The sequence below is a fragment of the Urocitellus parryii genome, chromosome 13, assembly GCF_045843805.1.
Source record: "Urocitellus parryii isolate mUroPar1 chromosome 13, mUroPar1.hap1, whole genome shotgun sequence".
NCBI lineage: Eukaryota > Metazoa > Chordata > Mammalia > Rodentia > Sciuridae > Urocitellus > Urocitellus parryii.
The window spans coordinates 21102860-21123343 of NC_135543.1; the positions used below are offsets into that span (position 1 = coordinate 21102860).

General features: G+C 34.2%; 1 protein-coding gene across 1 annotated transcript in view; it reads right to left on the bottom strand.

Moving 5' to 3' along the window:
• The window catches only part of Dcc (DCC netrin 1 receptor), a 1056042-nt gene that overhangs the window by 182344 nt on the left and 853214 nt on the right, over positions 1-20484 (bottom strand). Inside the window, exons 13-14 of the mRNA XM_077792339.1 lie at positions 12879-13020; positions 4385-4495 (exon numbers count right to left, since the gene is read on the bottom strand). Coding sequence (XP_077648465.1) covers positions 4385-4495; positions 12879-13020 — 253 coding nt within the window. The remainder of the gene's footprint in view (positions 1-4384; positions 4496-12878; positions 13021-20484) is intronic.

Here is a 20484-nt window from a genome sequence, read left to right on the forward strand (position 1 = left end):
ATCTTCATTTCTAATGGTATCATTTGCAAGAAGTATCAACTCCACTAGCTTCCTGTTTTTATTTACCCTTTATCTTCAGATTGTTAATGTGTATGTGGGAATTGTCTTAGCAATTTTCATCCAAGTGAAGATAATGAAGAGAGGCAATATTTGAAATGTGTTGAGATAATCAGTGGGTAAAGGAGTAACAATTGGATAAGGAAGGATGCATTCAAAACCAGTAGTGGCAGAAAGAATATTGCTAAAGGCATTTGTTTCAAAGAATGTCTGTCTGCTATCAGACACTCCTCCATGACACCCTCCTGGACAGAATGCTCAAGTACTACTTGTTCCTACCAAGTCTGTTTCTGTCACTGCAGCAAAGAGCTGTCTATGCTTCTCTAGAGCTCTTCTCATCTTTTTCATGTTGGAACTCCCCACAAGTCAGCATTCTTCAAGTTCTTAACTGGATTTCATGATAACTGCATCAATATTCAAATAAGGAAAAAGGAGGAGTGTGGCATGGGAAAGTTCAAATAGATCCAAAGAACCGTTCATCACTACATTACGCCTCAGTCCTACTAAGAGACTCTTGATTAAAGCAGGCGTAGGAACTGCATCATACACAGAATGCACAGACATGAAAAAGCATGGCGTTAAAGGGAAGTTGGGAGGGACCCTTTAAGAAGTTGAGGTTTTATATTTTGGTTCTACTTAGACTGTGATGCAGAGTCAGGAGAAAGAGCACATAACTCAAATGCTGAGTCCCATTCATTCTGGATATTTTATAGGACCTTCAGCACCTCAGCTCCATTTATTTTCACTCCTTTCAGGAAGAGATACAGCTCTCCAGGTTTGGGTAGATGATGTGACCTCATTCTTTAGGATCTCTTGCTTTAGATCACTGTCGATATACACAGTTAGGTCAGTTGTAAGGGATCAGCAGAGACTTTGCTTTTACACGGCACTAAATCCCAATTCACATAGCTGAGTCAGCAGGACCAGCTTCAGTTGATCAAGTTAGTGAAATTTCCTTAGCTTAAGCTCCTCTTTTTAATGTAAAACCAATAATAATATGCTCCATAAGGGTGGATGAGAGGATAAAACATAACTATATAAAACTCGAACATTATTTCTCAAGTGAGAAGAAAAATGAAGTACGTGTCTAGCTTGTTGTATAAGACAGAGCACCTCTCATGATTTTAGGTCTGATTTCATTGGTTTCCTTGCCATACCTCAAGTATCAGTGGGGCTCCAGACTCAGAGCATCTGTTCTTGTTTCTTCTGGCCAGAAGACTCTTGACTGACCTATTAGATGGCTGCTACCCCATCACAGCCACTTTCTTAATGCCTGGGCTGTAATTTTTCTAATCAGAGAGATATTCTCAATCTAGTAAATGAACACTACTCCCTAGTCCTTTCTATTGCTTCTACAAACTTTATTTGTTTAGATATATTTACCACTACCTATCTCTGTATCAATAAGATGTGTACTCCTTGAGAATAATAACTTTATTTATTTGCTTTCCTCCTAGAACTTGAAATAATGCCTGACACATATAGATTTTCAACAAGAAATATTTGAAGAAACAGAAGCACTGATGAACATTCCCTACCCTGTTAGTGAAGGATGTGAACTACTTTGGGTCAATTATGTAACCTAAGACAAGTTAACCTCTCTAAGCCTCAAATTATTTTTCTGCAACTCCCATATTACCCATAGGGTTGTTCTGATTGGGTTGCTCATGTTTCCCTACTTCTAGTACATCTTTATGCCTCACAGTAATCTCTCCAAAATGCAATCTTAATTAAATTGATATATTTTAAAAAATTAATGACTTGTGTAGTACAGACTAGTTATGCTTTCAAAGCATACTTAAGACAATGTTTAAAATCTTTAATTTGCTATTGCCAGATTTAGAACCTGCCTGTCTTGCAAACCTCATCATATGCCATTTTTCTGTTTCTGCCTTGATGATTTTTTTTGCAGTTTCCTAAGATCTATTGTCTCTTTTGATTGCAAAATCGCATTAATCTTATTCTGTGCTCCTCATCCTCAATTTCTAATGCACACTTTTGCTTAGCTAAATCTCACTTATGTTCAAGTCTTAGTTTTAATGCAAGTCTTCTGTATGTCTGCTTGTTCACCTTCCTCTTTATATTTATTTTTCTATATCTATCTGTCCATCCATCCATCCATTCACTTGTCTATCTAGATACCTATATAGCTATGCATCTATCCATCTGTCTATCTATCTGCCCATCCATCAATCCATGGATCCATCCAATCTATGTTCAAGCATAAGATAGTATAAACATCCAACCAGTTTTAAACCATAACAGTGCAATTTCCTACGATTTTACTAAAATGTCTGTCTTTGTTACACTCTAAGCTCCATGAGAGAAGGAAAATGTCTTTTCAATTTCTTACTGTATCCTTCAAGTTAAGCACATTGCCTGGTAACTTTTCTATAAATATTCTTTGAATTAATATGCTATCATATGGCAATGATCATTACGACTGTGAATGTGAAGACAGAATCTGTTGATTGTTTTACAGCCACCATAGTTTTTCTTTAATAAAACTAAACCTGTAATCATGAATGACAATGTGTTATTTAAAAAGAGAAGATAGGAAATATGGAGGAGAGCGCAAAAAAAGGAGTCCAAGAAGGGTCAGAAAAACTTGAGAAAGGATAATGGAAGAAGTAGAATAAGAAAAAGAACGAGAAAGAAAGAGGAAGAGAACACATGGATGTATAACCAATGTGATCCTGCAATCTGTAAACGTGGAAAAATGAGAATCCATACCCTATTTGAATCAAATGTATGATATGTCAAGATCATTGTATTTTTTGAGCAACTAATAAAGAAAATAAAGATTGAGGAAAAAAGAAGGGGCATAGAATCTTTTTAAAATTATTGTGTGTGTGTGTGTGTGTGTGTGTGTGTGTGTGTGTGTGTTTCTGTCCCCCTAGGGATTAAACCCAGGAGCACTCTACTACTGAACTATATCCCCAGTCCTTATTTTTTATTTTGAGCCCAGGTCTCACTAAATTGGCCAGGTTGACCTTAAACTTGTGATCCTCCTGCCTCAGCCTCCTGATTTTCCAGGGTTACAGGTGTGTGCCACCACACCCCATGAGGCCTAGAATCTCTATTTATTTATTTTGGTACCAGGCATTGAACTCAGGGGCACTCAACCACAGAGCCACATCCCCATCCCTATTTTGCATTTTATTTAGAGATAGGGTCTCACTGAGTTGCTTAGACCCTTGCCCTTGTTGAGGGTGGTTTCGAACTCCCTATCCTCTTGCCTCAGCCTCCCAAGCCTCTGGGATTACAGGCCTGCATTTCTGTGCCCAGCTGGAACATAGAATCTTTATTCTCCATATTTACTTGAACAATTTTAGGTCCATAAATTAAAGAATAAGATAATTTCAATATCCGGTATTTAGTCAGTTATCTTGTCATGATATTTCTAACATGTATGTTTTTTTCAATCTAAATTTTTCTTGGTCCTGGTTTTAATCACCTAGACTTAAGTACACTGATCTTAACCTACTCCTCTTTCAAGCACCTCTCATTTGCATAAATTGTTACTTCAAATTCTAGGTAGTTTATTTATATTTTATTACTTAGAATTGTTTCCATTTCTCCCTTTATTCATTTCTCTTAAATTTTACCTAGACATGATGTTTTTAATTTCAGGAGCAATTTCTCATCTACTAATTTTAAACCTTCTACTCATATTTTATTTATTGATACACAAATTTTATATGAACCTTAATATCTCATTCATGAATGCCTCAAGAAAACTCTCAATTAAGCAAATAAAGTTGGTTTTCTTTTCTGCCAAGAAGTCAATGTCAAATATGATGATATCATAAGCAAGTTAAAATACACACCCTGATGTTTTGCAGGCACATGATAAGAAAAAGGAAGACAAGGTAACTAATATAAATTTATTTCCTGATTACTGTCAGAAAGCATAGCATTTCTTCTGAAGAAAATGGTTTTAGTCAATTACTTAAAGTAAAATAAATAGAAAATATCTCATTCCAGATTATACTAGGGGAAAAGTCATCTATTTTGAGGATTATAATTAATGCATATTAAATGCTACTCCTTCATGGCACTGTTGAAGACTCTATTCATAAATTTGTTTTTTGGACTTTGTTTTGTTTGCATCTGAATAAATGTCCCCCAAGTTGTAGTTCATTACTTTTCTAAGGGAAAGCTGCATTGATCTTATTCTGTGCTCCTCATCTTCAATTTCTAATGCACACCTTTTCATACCTAATTCTCACTTATCTTCAAGTCTGAGTTTTAATGCAAGTCAGAGAATAACGAACACCAGAAGGATACCAAAATCAGAGTGTGAATGACTGGTGAAAAGTCTTACCATCTAGGTCATTCTCTGGGGTCTCCGCTGTATGCCAGTTGGAAGGTGGTCCAGTGCCATTGACCGTCATGGCTGATACTTGGAAACTGTACTGACTTCCCTTCTCCAGGCCTATGAAAACATTTCCAACAACAACAAAAATAGTTATCGAAAAACAAGTATTTCTAGCTGGGTTTCCAAAGTTTTAGCAAAATTTAAAAAAATAGTTGATATGGTTTACATTATTTGTGACTATTGTGGTAATTATTGTTATTTTGACTAAAAGAGAAGAAATATAACAACAAGAAATCAAATTATTTTTCATATATTCTCATGTATTTTTTCCAGTTTATAAAAATGTATCATGAAAATAGCCTCAGGGCAGATGCAGAATATAAAATATGAATGATGAAGAAATAATCAAAAATAGCAAGAATCATTTTTCCTCACTGTTCAGAACAGCAATGCCTATAAATCAAGAATAGGCAATCTAAAAATGTATGTCTCCATCATTCATTCAAGGTCAGTGATTATGTTTTTTGGGGGTGCCAAGAGAGATGATTCCAAAGCCACTGCACTTCAGTAGAAAATACAAGAACTTTCATCTCTTGAAACCATCTTTTGAGTAAACTTGGATTCATATCAGCATCCATGCTAAGGGGGAAGGAAGTCAATCTCTATGATAATTTGGACACATTATTTTACATATAATGATGGCATCAGGGCTTATTTTAGAGAATACAAGTAAACTAGAGAGATTCTGTAGACCATTAATCTGGAATGTGTAAATTTTTGATGTGATTTTTTGAACTTTCCTCTTACCTAAATTTCAATGTAGCTTATTAACAGGACAAATCATTGTAAAACTAATGATACTTGTTGCTATGATTGAATATCTCCTTCAAAACTCATGATGAAACTTAATTGCCATTCTAACAGTGTCGAGGAGACCTCCAAGATCAGGCCATGAACACTCTGCCATCATGAGTGGATTAATTAGTGGTTGCAGGAGAGAGTTCTTGATAAAAAGGATAAGTTTAGCCCAATATTCTTCTGTCTTGTGCATTTTCCTGTATTCCCACCTTCTGCCAAGGGATGATCCTGGCCAGGTATAGGTGCCATGATCTAGGACTTCCTTATCTCCAGAACCATGAGACAAACCACTACTTTTTATAAACTATCCAGTCATTATATTTCTGTATTAGTAGCAGAAAATGGATTAATCCACTTAGCAAAAGACCATGTGACATTCTTGAGACAATGAGAACTCAAGTTAAATTGTTAAGACCTTAAATCTAAAAGATTCAAACAACCCTGGTAAAGATTAAAAATGTAGTTTGTTTTTGTTGTTTCCCCCATTAATATGAAATAAGCAGAAATATTTGATATTTACAAATGGATATAATTGAAATGAAGTATTTGGGAAATAATGGCTACATCAAGACTAAATTTCAAATTTGTAGATCTTTGTATAGGAAGATGATACTTAATACTAAGAAGAATTCTAACTCGCTACTAGTAGGAGATAATGTTTTAAGTGATGGATAGAAAGAACTTATTAATGTCAAGTGCAGTTAACTCCAATGGATAGTATTATTAGAGAAAATCGTCCAATAAATTCACATGCAAAAACATGTCTATAATACAAAATGTTATTCTCTGAAGAACTTTAATTATATAAAGTAGAACAGAAGCTCCATGTATTAGAATGTAACTTGGTAATGTTGTAGTCCTTATTTTTATCTATTGTATGGCATAACCACAGACTTCCCAAGAGTACCTGTTGTATGAAAGAGACACATACAAAATCACCCTTGAAAAATCCACCAAAAATGACTGGGTTCAGTGATACTTAACAAAGGAAATTTTAGATTAAAATAGAATGCACAATATGAGCAAGGTGGCAAAGAGAATATCCCTTCCAAACGTATCCAGTGGAAAAGCTCTTCATGTCCCCTCTACCACCTCTGCCATGAAGTTTTAGCACCCAAAAAAGATCAGTGGCCCAGGTCTCTCTGAAAATTCTGCCAAATTTCTTTGAAGTATCATATTTTATTGTAAAATAGCTTTGGCTTTACATTTTATTCTAGAATATGAGTTATTGAATCTCTCTCATCATAAACACCTAGAAATATGAGGTTAATTATAAAAAAAGTTTAATTGTGTAGATAGAATTCCTCTGTTAAAGGAAATCTTAAGCAATGTCTAGTAAAATGATTGATCTAATGCTGGGCATTTGAAAAAGTGATGCAGCAGGCATACTTTTAGGATAAGAAATTCACCAAGGAAGGAACTCATTGGCAACAGTTATGCTTATAAGAAAAGTTCTTACAAGTGTAGGAAAGTGTACTAAATTTGCTTGACCATAATAAACATACAGATACACCATAGTTTCCTAGTGGCTTAATTTTTTTTTCCTCTGTTAGGATACATTCATCCAAGTTTTTTGGATTATAAACTCAGTGCCATTGTTATTATTTCTCAGCAGAGTTAAGACTGTGACCCTTTTCTTTATCTAGTTAAGCACAGGATGCCATGGTGGGCAGAAGCAGAAACTGACTGGAAATTACCTTTAAAGTTTCAGAAGTTCCTGCTTTAGTGTTGTGAGGGGGTATACTTGGCTGGGTAAGTTTTAGAGTACTCACAGCTTTTCCTTCTTTTTTTTATGCTTTCTTTTGTACAAGGGATTGAATCCAGGGGTATATTAACACTGATATACATCCCCACCTCTTTTGATTTTTAATTTTGAGATAGTCTTGCTAAATTGAGAGTCTTCTTAAATTGCTAAGGCTGGCCTCAAATTTGTAATCCTCTTGTCTCAGTCTCTAAAATTATTGGAATTATACACATGCACCACAGTGACTGGCTCTCAAAGCTCCTTTAATTTCAATTTCCAATTACAGGTTATTAGCTAATAATACATGTTTCCACCTTGTTCATGTCAGGGCCAGCTGACAAAGTGCTTATAAAAGCAATTTACAAATTTAATCATTCAATAGATATAAATATATCTAACAATTTGTATAGTGATTTGTTGGTTATTTTATCACTTGATTTCAAATATTCTGTGATTTTGGCACAGAATACATTACCCCTATTTTAGATAGATAGGAGGAGAATGAGGCTCAGAGAAATTAAGCAAGGGTACTGGTGTTTTAATCAGCAGTTCTGCCCTTGGGTGAAGAACCTTTCTCTGTTCTTATTCTTGCTATGCTCTAGATAACGGTTACTCTCCGTAAAGGACCAACAGTCTAGGCTGAACCCAAAAGGGACATCAAAAAGGAATGTAAGGCACTCTTCAGGAATACAAGGAATTCGTAATCATGAAGATCATTTCCAGAGGTAAGTCAGGCAGGGGTAAGCAGACAGGATAAATTTGATGGTCCTATTATATTTTGGCAGTGGATTAATTTAAGAGATCATTAACACCCCAATATCCCTTTATAAAAAGAATAACAATAGAAAAAAACTGTTATCCTGTTAGGAAAATGAAATATCTTTTTGTTGTTTTTGTTGTACTGGGGATTGAACCCAGGGCCTTATGCTTATGAGGCAAGCATTCTACCAGCTGAACTGTATCCCCAGCCTAAGATGAAGTATCTTTAAGAGTTAAACCAGCAGTCACCATAACCAAGCAATTTGGGGGAGGCTCAACTCCAATGGTTGATATCAAAAACTCTTTTCAAGTTTCATTCATTCATTAGAAGCAGAATAAAGGAAAGTCAGTCTATAATTAATAATTTTTTGTATGTATACTTCTAGAAGCTATTATCTTGTATGTATTTCCTAAGTAAAGACAATGGGAATTTTATTAAATAATATTTTTTAAACAAATTGGTTGGCAAAGCTTTGAGTTAATGTTTTCTAGAATTCCTCAGCTCCTCTAGCCGCAAAGGTCACCTTCAACTTTTATTATTTAATAGGTATCTGCATGTTTGCACTATTGCTTGACTCTCAAACCCTCACATGTACACTGCCTATACAAAATGTTTGTATTTTATCTAGAGACAGGCTTTCACTGAGTTTCTTAGTGCCTTGCTTTTGCTGAGACTGGCTTTGAATTCATGATCCTCCTGCATCAGCCTCCTGAAACACTGGGATTATAAGTATGAGCCACAATGCTCTGTTCCAATACTTCTTAATTGTGTGACCTTGGAAAAGTTTCTAGTTCTTTCTATGTATCTATTTTTAAATCAACAATATGGAGATATATAAATAAAAAATGTTATAAAATTAAATTTGAAAACATTTGTAAATCTTTTAACATAGTGACTGCTGTCAAAGTTCAGTAAATAATGATATGGCTGTTACTGTTAAATATGTTAATATTATATTTAATGTCAGTGATCTTTTATAGAGGAATATAGCACAGGATCGAGTCACAGTAAAATGAACTAAAGATGACAATACGGTATAGACAAGGAACATCTATGGAGGGGTAGAACATGTATGATTTAATTGAGATTATGCCGTGACTAGTTGCAGATTTTAGCAATGTCACTCTCCAGGCCTCTTCTGTAAAGCAAAGTGTTTGGTGAGATGAACAGTGTGGTGCTTGTCAACCCTGAAGTTAATCTCAGAGGGTGTGTGTGTGTGTGTGTGTGTGTGTATTTGATTCCTAGATGCTTCCAATCTCAACTTCATTCTAAAGCACATGTGTTGTCACTAGCACTGCTTTTCTTAGTTGTAAAAGTTTCTGTTGTTGAAAACAGATTATCTTTGCCCATTCTTGTCCCTAATAAGAAATGCCAAGGTCTGTAATTCTTCTGTTTCAATTTCTTAGATCATATGGTAAATGATGATACATTATTCATATAATATCATTTCCCTAATGTTAAACTTGTTATAAAATTGCTATGCTATTGTTTCAATGTTTCAGTCTATAAACTATCAATTCATGTTTACCATTATGCTTATTCTATATTGGCCATGAAATACCAGAACTCTCTTAAACTCAATCTCAAATAACCTTTTCTGAAGAGCACTCAAAAATAAAAAACAGCACTTTAAAATTTAGTTGACACAGGTTCTTACAATAAAACAGATAGCAGCCATTTAAAATCCTTGTTAGAACCCTGAATTACTTTGTTATTGCAGATGTCTCATTATCTTAGCAAAAAACATGCACAACAAAAAACACCTGTCTAACAAAGAGAGGATAAAAAAAAAAGGTTTGAGTCTCTACACCTGAATATTTATAAAATACAAATGAATCATTCAGGCATTTCCAATTTTCTAACAGCCAAATCAATATATCCATGTATCTTACAGGCACTGAAAACATGGGGTCAAATCCTGTACATTTCACAGTGCTGCAGATTTATATGGAAAATCAATTACTTCTACTTACTACAAAGTGTATCCGTTACTAGATATGTCCTGGGGAAAGTCTAAACCACAGCCAATCTTACAGAGTATAGTACTTTTTGCATCTTAATGCTTTTGGAAATATTCCCCAAATGTCTAGAAATGTTACAGGTATTTCTGAAGCCAAGTTACAAGGTAGAGGAGAAGAAAGAAAATTTACAAAGCTTGTTTTAAAATTTTTAAGAGTATGACACTATTCACCAACTTTTTTATTGCTTTGATTCAAATTAAAAAGGAGTACTTGTGACATTTTTGCAATAAATATCATGAACAGTTATAATATTACTGCTCAGATTATATTTTCATTCCTAAATGCATTTTTATAACTCTTGAAATGAAGAACAAGGTGAATAAAGCTTCAAGGTTAAATTCCAGATTTCCACAAATCTATAAAGAAGGGAATGGGTATTTGTGACCTATACACAAAAATAACCTAATCCATCCTAATTCTTTCTAATTCAGTCTTTGGCTGGAATGATAATAAACCAGGATAGTGATGGGTTACCCTGTGCTGATTTGAAATTCATATTTTAGATGAATACAGATGTAAAACTGAACTATTTATTTTTGATTGAGTAACGTTTATTAGAGTTTACAATTGAAAATGATTGTCCTTAAGAGGAAAAGCAATAAAGTATCTATAAGAGTTGAATAATGTCTTCCCAAAGTTCATGTGTAACTGAAACAGTAGCATGTGACCTCACTTGAAAATATGATCTTGCAGATACAATTAGCTAAGGAGCTCAGGATAAAATCTTTCTGCAGTTAGAGTGGGGCTTAAATCCAATGGTTGTTGTCCTCAATCAAAGAGGAGAGGAAAGGACATGCACAGATCGGAGGGTGATACAAGGAGGAGGCAGAGATGGGAGCATTCACCCACAAGCCAAGAACACCCAAGATGTGTTGGCAAGCAGCAGGGATTCTTTCGTGGAGCTTTGGAAGGAAGCGGCTCTGCCAACACATTGATTTCAGAAATCCAGGCTCCTGAACTGTGGCAATAAATTTCCATTGTTTTAAGCCACCAAGTTTTTAGCAATTTCTTATGGCAGCTCAAGGGTGAATACAGGTTCTTTAGCAGTGAAAAAGCTAATGCCTATCATTCTTTCTTTAAATGATTTTACCTTCTGTAGAGGAAAAGTACTGATGTTTTATGTAGATAGAGGGTCAGAGTCTTAATTTTATAATACTGGTCTCAATGTGTTTAATTCTATCTGCCAAAATAACTCATAAATACTAAACAACGCAAATCAACAAATTCTGTTGGCCAAAGGCTACTACTACTCTTCATCTATTTTAGAATGCTTCCTTCTCACTTGTTCAGCTGTTAGGGAGTTAGCATTAGTGGGAGGGAGTTCTCAATTTTGGCAACTAAAAATTGTAAAATACAACTATAGTCTTGATGTTTTATTTTTTTTTCCTTTACATATGCAGTTACATAGTTTATTGTTATAAAATTAAGCAACCCTGAAAATTAATATTTTAGCACATATGTATTCTAAATATGAACATGAATACATATTTTTATTATAAATGTGGACTTATGCACTAAAACCATTTCAAGACTGAGTTATTCACTTAATGATATGTTTTAAGTATTTAATATGAAATTTAATATTTGTATACTGCATCATTCTCAATAGATGTATATTTCATAAAGATTGTGTCAGAGACTTTTTAGGTAACTGCCTAAAGTATATTTTAAAAAATGGTTTTCTATGAAAATAATACTGCAATGACATGTTTTAAGTTTAAAATTTTGCAAAATAATTAGTACAATTATTCCCTAGGATAAGCCTGAATGTGGGAAAGCTGGGTAATATCTCTATGAAAAAAATATATATAAGCACACAGATATATATACATTTAAAATTAGTTATATTTAATACATGTGAATACATTGCTTTCCAGAAAGATTCTAGAAATGTTCCATCCCCAAAACAGTATACCAGAGCTCATGTTGCTCAAATGCTTTCCAGGTGTGTTTTTAGACAAGGAAAATGCTAATTAATTTTTAACTTGAATTTCTCTTTTCACCTATGAGGGTGACCATTTTATCACATTTATTAGTTATTTTTAGTTCTGTGAATTGAATATCCAATCCTTAGTTTTTCTGTTGTAATGCCTTTCCTTTCTTTTACAAAAATAAGTTTATTCTATATTTCTAATGTTTTTCAACATTACAACTTTTAGGACTTCAAACTTCTATATCTGTAAACAAAGACACTTGAATTAGAATATCCTTGGGGTCCCTTCTAGTGGAGTCTTTTATATCTTAGGAATTATACTACAATATTTTTAACAAGATATTTTGGTCATTTTTCTCCACTATAAACTCCATGTTGTGCTAAGAATCCTATTCAATGATTTTTATCATCTTCCCATTATTTAATAAGGAGAAAAGGAACAAAACATAGGAGACTGGCTTTGTAAAAGCATTTCAAAGAACTTACTCCTACATTCAACCATACCTACCTAGGAGATTCTTTCCAGATTTAAAACAGGTAATGTGATTTTTGGTGACCTACCTTGTATGCATTCTCACCATTATGTTAAAATTTTACATATATAAACATAAAAAAACAAACAAACACACACCTAAGGTGGTGGGAAATTCTCTTCGTGAAAATTGGAACTAGTTTTCATAAAGAAACTTGACCCACTATGAATTCTACCAATATTGTTTAAAGGTAAAATTATTTATATATTCATGGAAATTAGATAATTGTTTTTCCTTTTATATCCCAATCTACCATCTTCCTCCCTATCCTCACCCCTGGTGGTTGGGAGAGGGGGAACAAAATGACTTAAACCTGGAGCCATTATATTAGAAAACTTTTAAAAGATATTTGTTAAAAAGCTAACATTCATTAGATAACAGGAGTTGTTGAATCTCAATGCTGAAAAGGTTTAATATAGGTAGAAACTCTACAATGGATGTATTAAGATGATGATCCAGAAGCAAAATACATAAGGAAAAGCATTATAGCGAATATAAAGTTAAAAATATAAAGGTTATTCCTGTTCAGGCCAATAAATGTCACCTGCCAGGAAAAAAAAAATCAATGTTCCTTTGAAGTGAGAATATATTTTATTCCTAAAGCATTTAATTCATCTAAACCTTGCCAGACCGCACTGTGTGAACACTGACCTGTGAACAGGTACCAGAGATTGTTTGGCTCCAGTGTTTCCATCTCACCCCTGCGGGTTGTCTTTCTGTGTCGAATTTTATAGCCAGTAATAAATCCATTCTGTGTTCCTGATGGAGGAGGAAGCCAGCTTACTTTGATACTCTGTAAAATAATAAATGTAAATTAAAACATTGGAGGAAAAAGGGACAACAGGAGAGGGTCAAAGAAGTGACCCAGACAGAAGTGTAAATAAAATAGAGAGGCATAAAGAGAGGGATTATCGCCTAGGACCAAATTATATTCATTCCTACAATCTGACAGTATCCATAGTTGTCTTATTTTAATAAAAATGCACGTAATTCATTTTATTTATAAATACATGCATTACCACCTCTTCTATGTAAGCACTACTGAAATGATAGCAAAATATTTTACATGTTCTAAACCATAAAATAAAAATTAGAATGTATTTAGAAGGTGCATATTTGAGAGAAGTGTGGAAACTGAGTCAAAGAAGAAAACTGAAACCTAGAATCTTTCTTTAGAGATATTCCTGAAAAGCAAGGCAATTTATATGAAAATATTCAGGGAATTCTGGGAATTATTGCTTCCTAAGTAACTGAGAGGATGAACAAAAAATTCCTAAGGATCAGGTAAACTCCAGGTTCCTGTGCATGCTCAGTAAACTAGTCCCTTAACCCACATTGATTTTGCAGCATTTGGAAGATTTACCCTCTATAGATACTGAACACAAAGACACAGATTCAGATATCAGGCACAGAAGAGAACTAGATGTAGGCAAGAGCTACTAGATAGGAGATGTGAGAAGTCAATGTCCTCTTCCTTCTTCTGCTACCCCGAGAAATAACAAGCAGGTGTATGCTTCCCAGAGAGAATATCAAGTAATCCTTTTCTAGAGAAAATTAATAACTTTATCCTAGAGAACAGGATCCCTGAACAACCTCCCAATAAGGAGGCCACCACTTAACAAGCCCACCAGACACTAGAATTTACACTTTGCAATCATCTTTCCAGTATTTCATTTTAATGTCAGTTGACAATTTAAGACTACTAGGTTTCAAAGAAAACCTTTAGCATAAAAGGTAGATGAAAAGTAATACCCTCAAAGGTAATGGGACCTCAAAGAAACAATGATAATACATGTAACAGGAGGAGAATACCCTTATGATCTAAAATAAAACATGTATCCATGAAAGAATACAAATGTAGAGGTATTAAAAAAGTATGACAAATACAATTTGATTATACAAATTAAATATTCAATAGGTTACATCAGAATATAAATTCAAAGAAGTCTCCTAAAATTCACTGAGGAATAAATACAATCATAGGAAATTAGAGACAAAAGATATTAGATGTTTAGTCTATAATTCCAATATCCAACTGAATAGGAAAAAAAATCAAGGAAAAATAAAAGATATAATTAGCAAAATATAATAATAATTATTAACCTTCTCAATAAAATTCTTGCAGAACTGGAAGATTTGTAGACTTTAGTCTTAAAGGGACTATGGAATATTTTACATAATATTCATGTAAAATAATCATGTGAAAGCACATCACTGTAACATACCAGAGCCTCACTAGGGTGGACATTCAGAATGGAGAGAAAAATAACAGGTCACATAAAATATGATCAAGAGTAATAACGTTCTCAGGTTTTTCAACCAGAACATGTGAAGTCTGATAACAGTGGGACATACTTAAATAAAATTCTAATCAACAAATTTCAATCTAGAATTCTGTCTACTCAAATAAATAACACATGTCCAGAGCAATGACAAAAATACTTGTGTAAGCATAGTGTATGGAAATTCCAGATAGACATGGTTTTAAAGACATCCTTCCATGTGTTCCCTGTATCAGGAAGAGGATGAAGGATACACTCTAGGAGATGTAGAGTGCAAACTTTCCTAGAGTTTCTCACTCTGGGAAGAGAGAGAAAGTCCAAAAGCCAATAGAAGGAAAAAGGAGTCCAGAATAGAGAGATAAGTATGAAATTCTCAGGAGGACAAGGAAGAAATTCTCAATGTGATATAAAGTCTGATATGATGAGACACCATACTTAAATGAGGATAGACTGTATAATTCCATTCATATAAAGTTTTAACACAGGCAAACTTAACCTATACTAATAGAAATTTAGAAGAGTAATTGCTTATGATCATTGCACTGTGTGACTGTAAGACTGAACTGGGTATAAGGAGACTTTTGGAGATGATGGAAATCTTCAGCGTATTGATTTTGTGTTTGTTATAATGCCAAATACAAATGTCAAAATAGACTGTAATCAGCTGAACTCTGTCTCTCCAAAGTGTGTGTTGAATTCCCAACTCCCAGTCCTTCAAAATGTGACTGTGTTTGTAGACAGTTCCTTTGAAGAGGTAATTAAGATTAAAAGATGTCACTAGGGTAGGCTCCACTTTGGTATAACTGATGTCCTTAGAGAAGAACTGTTAAGGATACAGATACAGAAGAAAACCACATGTAGACACTGGAGACGAATCCAGTCATCTCTAGGCCAAGAGGGAAGCCTCAGAATTAACTGCGTGAACACCCTGACCATGAACTTTCAGCCTGCAGAACTGTATGTAAGTGAATTTCTGTTGTTTGAGTCACCAAGTCTCTGGCATTTGTGATGGCAGCCCTGGGAAACTACACTCATGGGATTGAAATCTTATTGGTACATTTCACTTTATTTTAATTACACTCCAAACAAAGAAGTAGGAGAAGGAGGAGAAAAGCAAGAATGTAGAAGAGAAATGAGGGTGGAAATGTGTAAGCACTAGATTCCAACAGAAAAATAAGCCCTTAGATGTGACCTAATACTGGTAAACTAAGAGACATTTGCAAAAGTGCGATGACATAGAAAGAGATAATACCAAAGATGATGAACTTGAGTGTCTATAGGGAATGGTGAGAACAGAAGTAGGGAAGGGTCGATTGTTTTTTATTATGTCAGTTGGTGCTATTTTTCTTAAAAAATAATATCATGTCACACTTGATGAAAATTTAAATTAATTTAAAAAATAAATGTGAGGTGGTGGAAAGAAACACCTGGGTGATACAAGAAAATCAAACCTGAAGTCAAGGGACAGATTCCCAAGAGAGTGGGCCATAAGCCCAGGGTCTCTTTGACACTATTTTAATCATGTAGCATGGTGGCCGAGGTTGGCCAGAAATCTCCAGGAGAACAAGGTTCAAGATCTTTTTTCCCACATCTACTACAAAACAGCTGCTGCTCTACAGATAATTAAATTCTTTTGTAAAAGAAGATAAAAATCAGCTAAAGTCACAGTTACTTGCTAAGCACTTTGACAATTTTTAAAGTGTGCCAACCTCAGTAGAGTCTCATTATTTACGACAGTTATATTCTATGAAGCTGCTCCTACAATAACTTTGTGTAAACTGAAATATTGCTCCTGGGTGAAATATAGATTTAGGTTCCCTTCCATCTGTGCTTATAATATTTTTGTCAACTTGACTATACATAATCTTTTCTGGGTGTTAAAGATATTTTATTATATATTATTGTCGATTCATTAACATCAAATGTTAATACTTAAACCAAGTGATTTATCTCATGTTTTCTCTAGAGGGCACATCCCCATTGTTTTGCATTGAACACATCAGTATTACACTTGAGAGCCATTTAAAACAGCAAAATCACCAGCAAATACACACAAATGCAAAGAGATGGCACCAAAGAGACTGAACAAGGACACTGGTTTCCAGTCTGAGAGCTGAAGCAACAAGGCTGGGTGTAATCTTGTTCAACCTCAGCTGTGAGCATGTGCTTCCGATGACTCCAAGTTTTCACTGCTCTGTGTAAGAACACAAAAGCGAAGCACAAAGCACCATGGGTATTTATTTTTGGTTCTAAATGAATTTTAGTAAGAACACAAACTCACAGACACAGAATCTGCAAATGATGAGGATCAACTATAATTCTGTATTAAACATGTTTTAATAATTTTTGGAGAATCTAGTTATATAAATGATCAGATTATTCAGGTTATCAGAAAATATTTAAAAGAATACGATACCACTGAGGTCATTGACTGAGAGGAACCTTTTCTATTGAGGTTTGTTAACATTTATTTTTAACCTACTATAGATCTGGCAAAGATCTGCACACACTACATAAGAATTAGTTTTTATACTCATGATGATTGTGTGACTTAAGGTTCACCGGTATGCCCTTTGTATAAACATGTAAGTGGGGACACAAAGTGCTCATGTAACTTGAAGTCATGCAGCCAAGAAGTGATAAAGGCAGCATCTTCACTAGGATACCATGAGTCTAAATCTGGCATTTGGGGCTATTTAATATTGCCTCTCCCAGTAAGTTCAAGAGCGTGATGTATAATTCATTGTAGTTATTATTCATTAAAAATATATCCTTGGGGTCAAATTGCAATAAAGTTATAATTTACCCATTCTGAGTAAATAGACAAGTAAACTAATAATGAAAAAATAAAATGCTATGTACCAAAGAATGTCCCAGAGGTACTAGAGGGGCAAAACATAACTTACACAAACCTACCCATCCCCTTCTCCCACCACACCCCTGAGTGGAACTGTTCTTCCTCCCATGTGTTTAGAAACTAGTAAACAAAACTATAATTTGATAAACAGTCATAACTTATATTTACATTTCCCTGGTCATCTTATTTCTGTTTTTCAATACTTCAAGGTAGTAGTGGTGGATATTATCATCAATTCACATTTTTTCAAAGGAGGGAGCTAAGGCACAGAATCAAATGAATGATTGGTCTGAGGTCACCTTGCAAGATTGTTGGAAAATTTCTTAACTGTTGAGTCCAATGTTCTTGTTGTTTCATATTTAATAAGTGATTGGTGGGCTTCTATTTGATAATTCTACACATCTAAATTCTTCTATAAAACATTCTTATCAAGAATAAAGCTGGATTTCAATAATTAGTTTTAAGGACATCCAGTAAACCTTCTCATAAAAACCTTGGCAAATAAAGAGAAAATCATTTTCTAAGGATGAAAGTTTGTTTTTAAAGTCAAAATTAAATTCCCACAGAAAGTAAAAATACAAATGTAGATGTTAAAACTTAGATCAAGAGTTAGAACCTTTTGATTTCCAGTTAATGTCTGCTGTGGCTTTGCTGAGTGACCTTTCCTAAGTCTTACAAATGACCTAAATCTCAATATATGAATCAAAAGTAGAAGAATAATTGTTCTTAGTATGTCTACCAAATGCTTGTAAATCACTTGATAAACCTGGATATATTAATTATGCTAATGATTACATGAGTAATACTTAATATTTGACAGATAATAATTTTTCTTTATCATAGTTCAGGATTTCCAGTGATTGCATAAAATGATTCCCACATAGCCGGTGCTTTAATATCAATGCCTAAGAGCAATTAATTAATAGAATCAGTTATACACTCTACACTCCAGGAGGTGAACCCCCTCAATGGTTATTATTCATCTTTGGAAGTCATTTCATCATTTTTATTCATCCTCATCTGAGTAGCAGTTAAGTTTATGAGCATCTTTTATGATTTCTCATCGATTTCAAGCAAGTACCAGCAGATTGCAGATTGGTGATCAAATTTTTTTTCATTTTAGGGTCTTCTTTTACAGATAATATGGCTGGATGCTTCTAATTATATTATTTTGGGAAGTAAGAGAAAGTGTTCAGCCACTGTTTCCTTATTCAATAATATAATGTACCTAATTTTCTATATGACACCTGTCGTGCCACTGTGTAGTGACTCAGACTTCATTACCCACTCCCTCATCAAGCCATTTACGGTTGGCCCCATTATAGAAACCTTCCTTTAAAACAACTCCATTTTATAGGAAAGATTGGTAATGATTTTTATTAAAAGTCCTTAACATATGACTTCTGACTTTTGAAAAATCAGTTCTAGTAGCTGTGACTTGACTTTTGGTCCTTCTATTACTTGGGTGAGAGAAATTAATATTCTGAATTGTTATAATTTTCTAACTTCAATCAAAGATTAATTTCACCTTTTTTGTTTTTCAAGAAAAGGAACGACAAACTTGAACTTTCTCAAATCCTTTCATTTATTTTCTAAATACGTTTGGTAGAGAGCAGTTTAAGCTTACTAATTTTAAAAAGGGTCTGCTTGGACATATATCCCCCACTGCCAGGGAAAGCCCTCTACAATTCAGTGATGTGAAATTATTCTTCTCATGGGTCCCATTAGACCATTACTTAATTTTTCTTTTTTTTTTAATTTCTTTTGATTATAGGTGGACACGATACCTTTATTTTATTTATTTATATGTGGTGCTGAGGATAGAACCCAGTGCTTCACACATGCTAGGCAAGCACTTTACCGTGATGCCACAACACCAGCCAACGTTAATTTTTCTATCACTAGAGATTTATCAGGAGTAAGAGAAAAAACAGAACAAAAATAATTGATACACCCACCACATTTTTTTTCAAAAGCCACAATTTATAAATTTCTATTTTTAACTCTATATAATTCATTTCATATAACCATTGTAGCTTACTTTCTCTGGAGTACAATTCTGGTGAAGGAAAACCTCTTTTTAGGCCCTCTTCAAACATATTCAGTTATTGTGTTTTTATTTTATTTTATTTATTTTAAATTTTAATTTGTTATATATGACAGCAGAATGCATCTCAGTTCATGTTACACATATAGAGCACAATTTTTCATGTCTCTGGTTGTACACAAAGTAGAGTCACGCCATTCCTGCCTACATACATGTACTTAGGATAATGATGTTCATCTCATTCCACTGTCTTTCCCACCCCTGGATATATTAATTATGCTAATGATTACATGAGTAATACTTAGTATTTGAAGATAATAATTTTTCTTTATCATAGTTCAGGATTTCCAGTGATTGCATAAAATGATTCCCATATACCCTATCCCCCCCCTCCCGCCCACACCCCTTTGCCCTATCTAGAGTTCATCAAATCCTTCCATGCCCCACCCACCAACTACATTATGAATCAGCATCTTTAAATCAGAGAAAACATTCAGCATTTGGATTTGGGGGATTGGCTGACTTCAATTAGCATTATATTCTCCAACTCTATCCATTTACCATGCCATGATTTTATTTTCTTTTAATGCTGAATAATATTTCATTGTGTGTATATACCACAGTTTCTTTATCCATTCATCTACTGAAGGGCATCTAGGTTGGTTCCACAGTTCAGCTATTGTGAATTGTACTGCTATAAACATTGATGTGGCAGTTTCCCTGTAGTATGCCATTTTTAATTTTTATAAGGAGTCTTTTGATAAGATGGTATTATTTGGCTCACTTTTCCACAGAAAGGACTTGGGAGGGACCATTTGAAAGGAAGTCCTTTGCTGCAACTGAGAATTCCTTTGCTGGAACCCAGCAGGAATCCATGAATTCTGAAACTAATTCAGAATCATTTTGAGACCGTATGACTTATTTCTTTTCTGTATCTTTGGTGATTTGGATCTCATGTGAAGTCTGGAGAATGAAATAGTCTTCCCGTACTCATGAGTTCCTATGTATTTTTATTAGAGTGCCCATGGGCACATCTAAAGAACTTAGTTTCATTTTATCCCCCATCTGTTA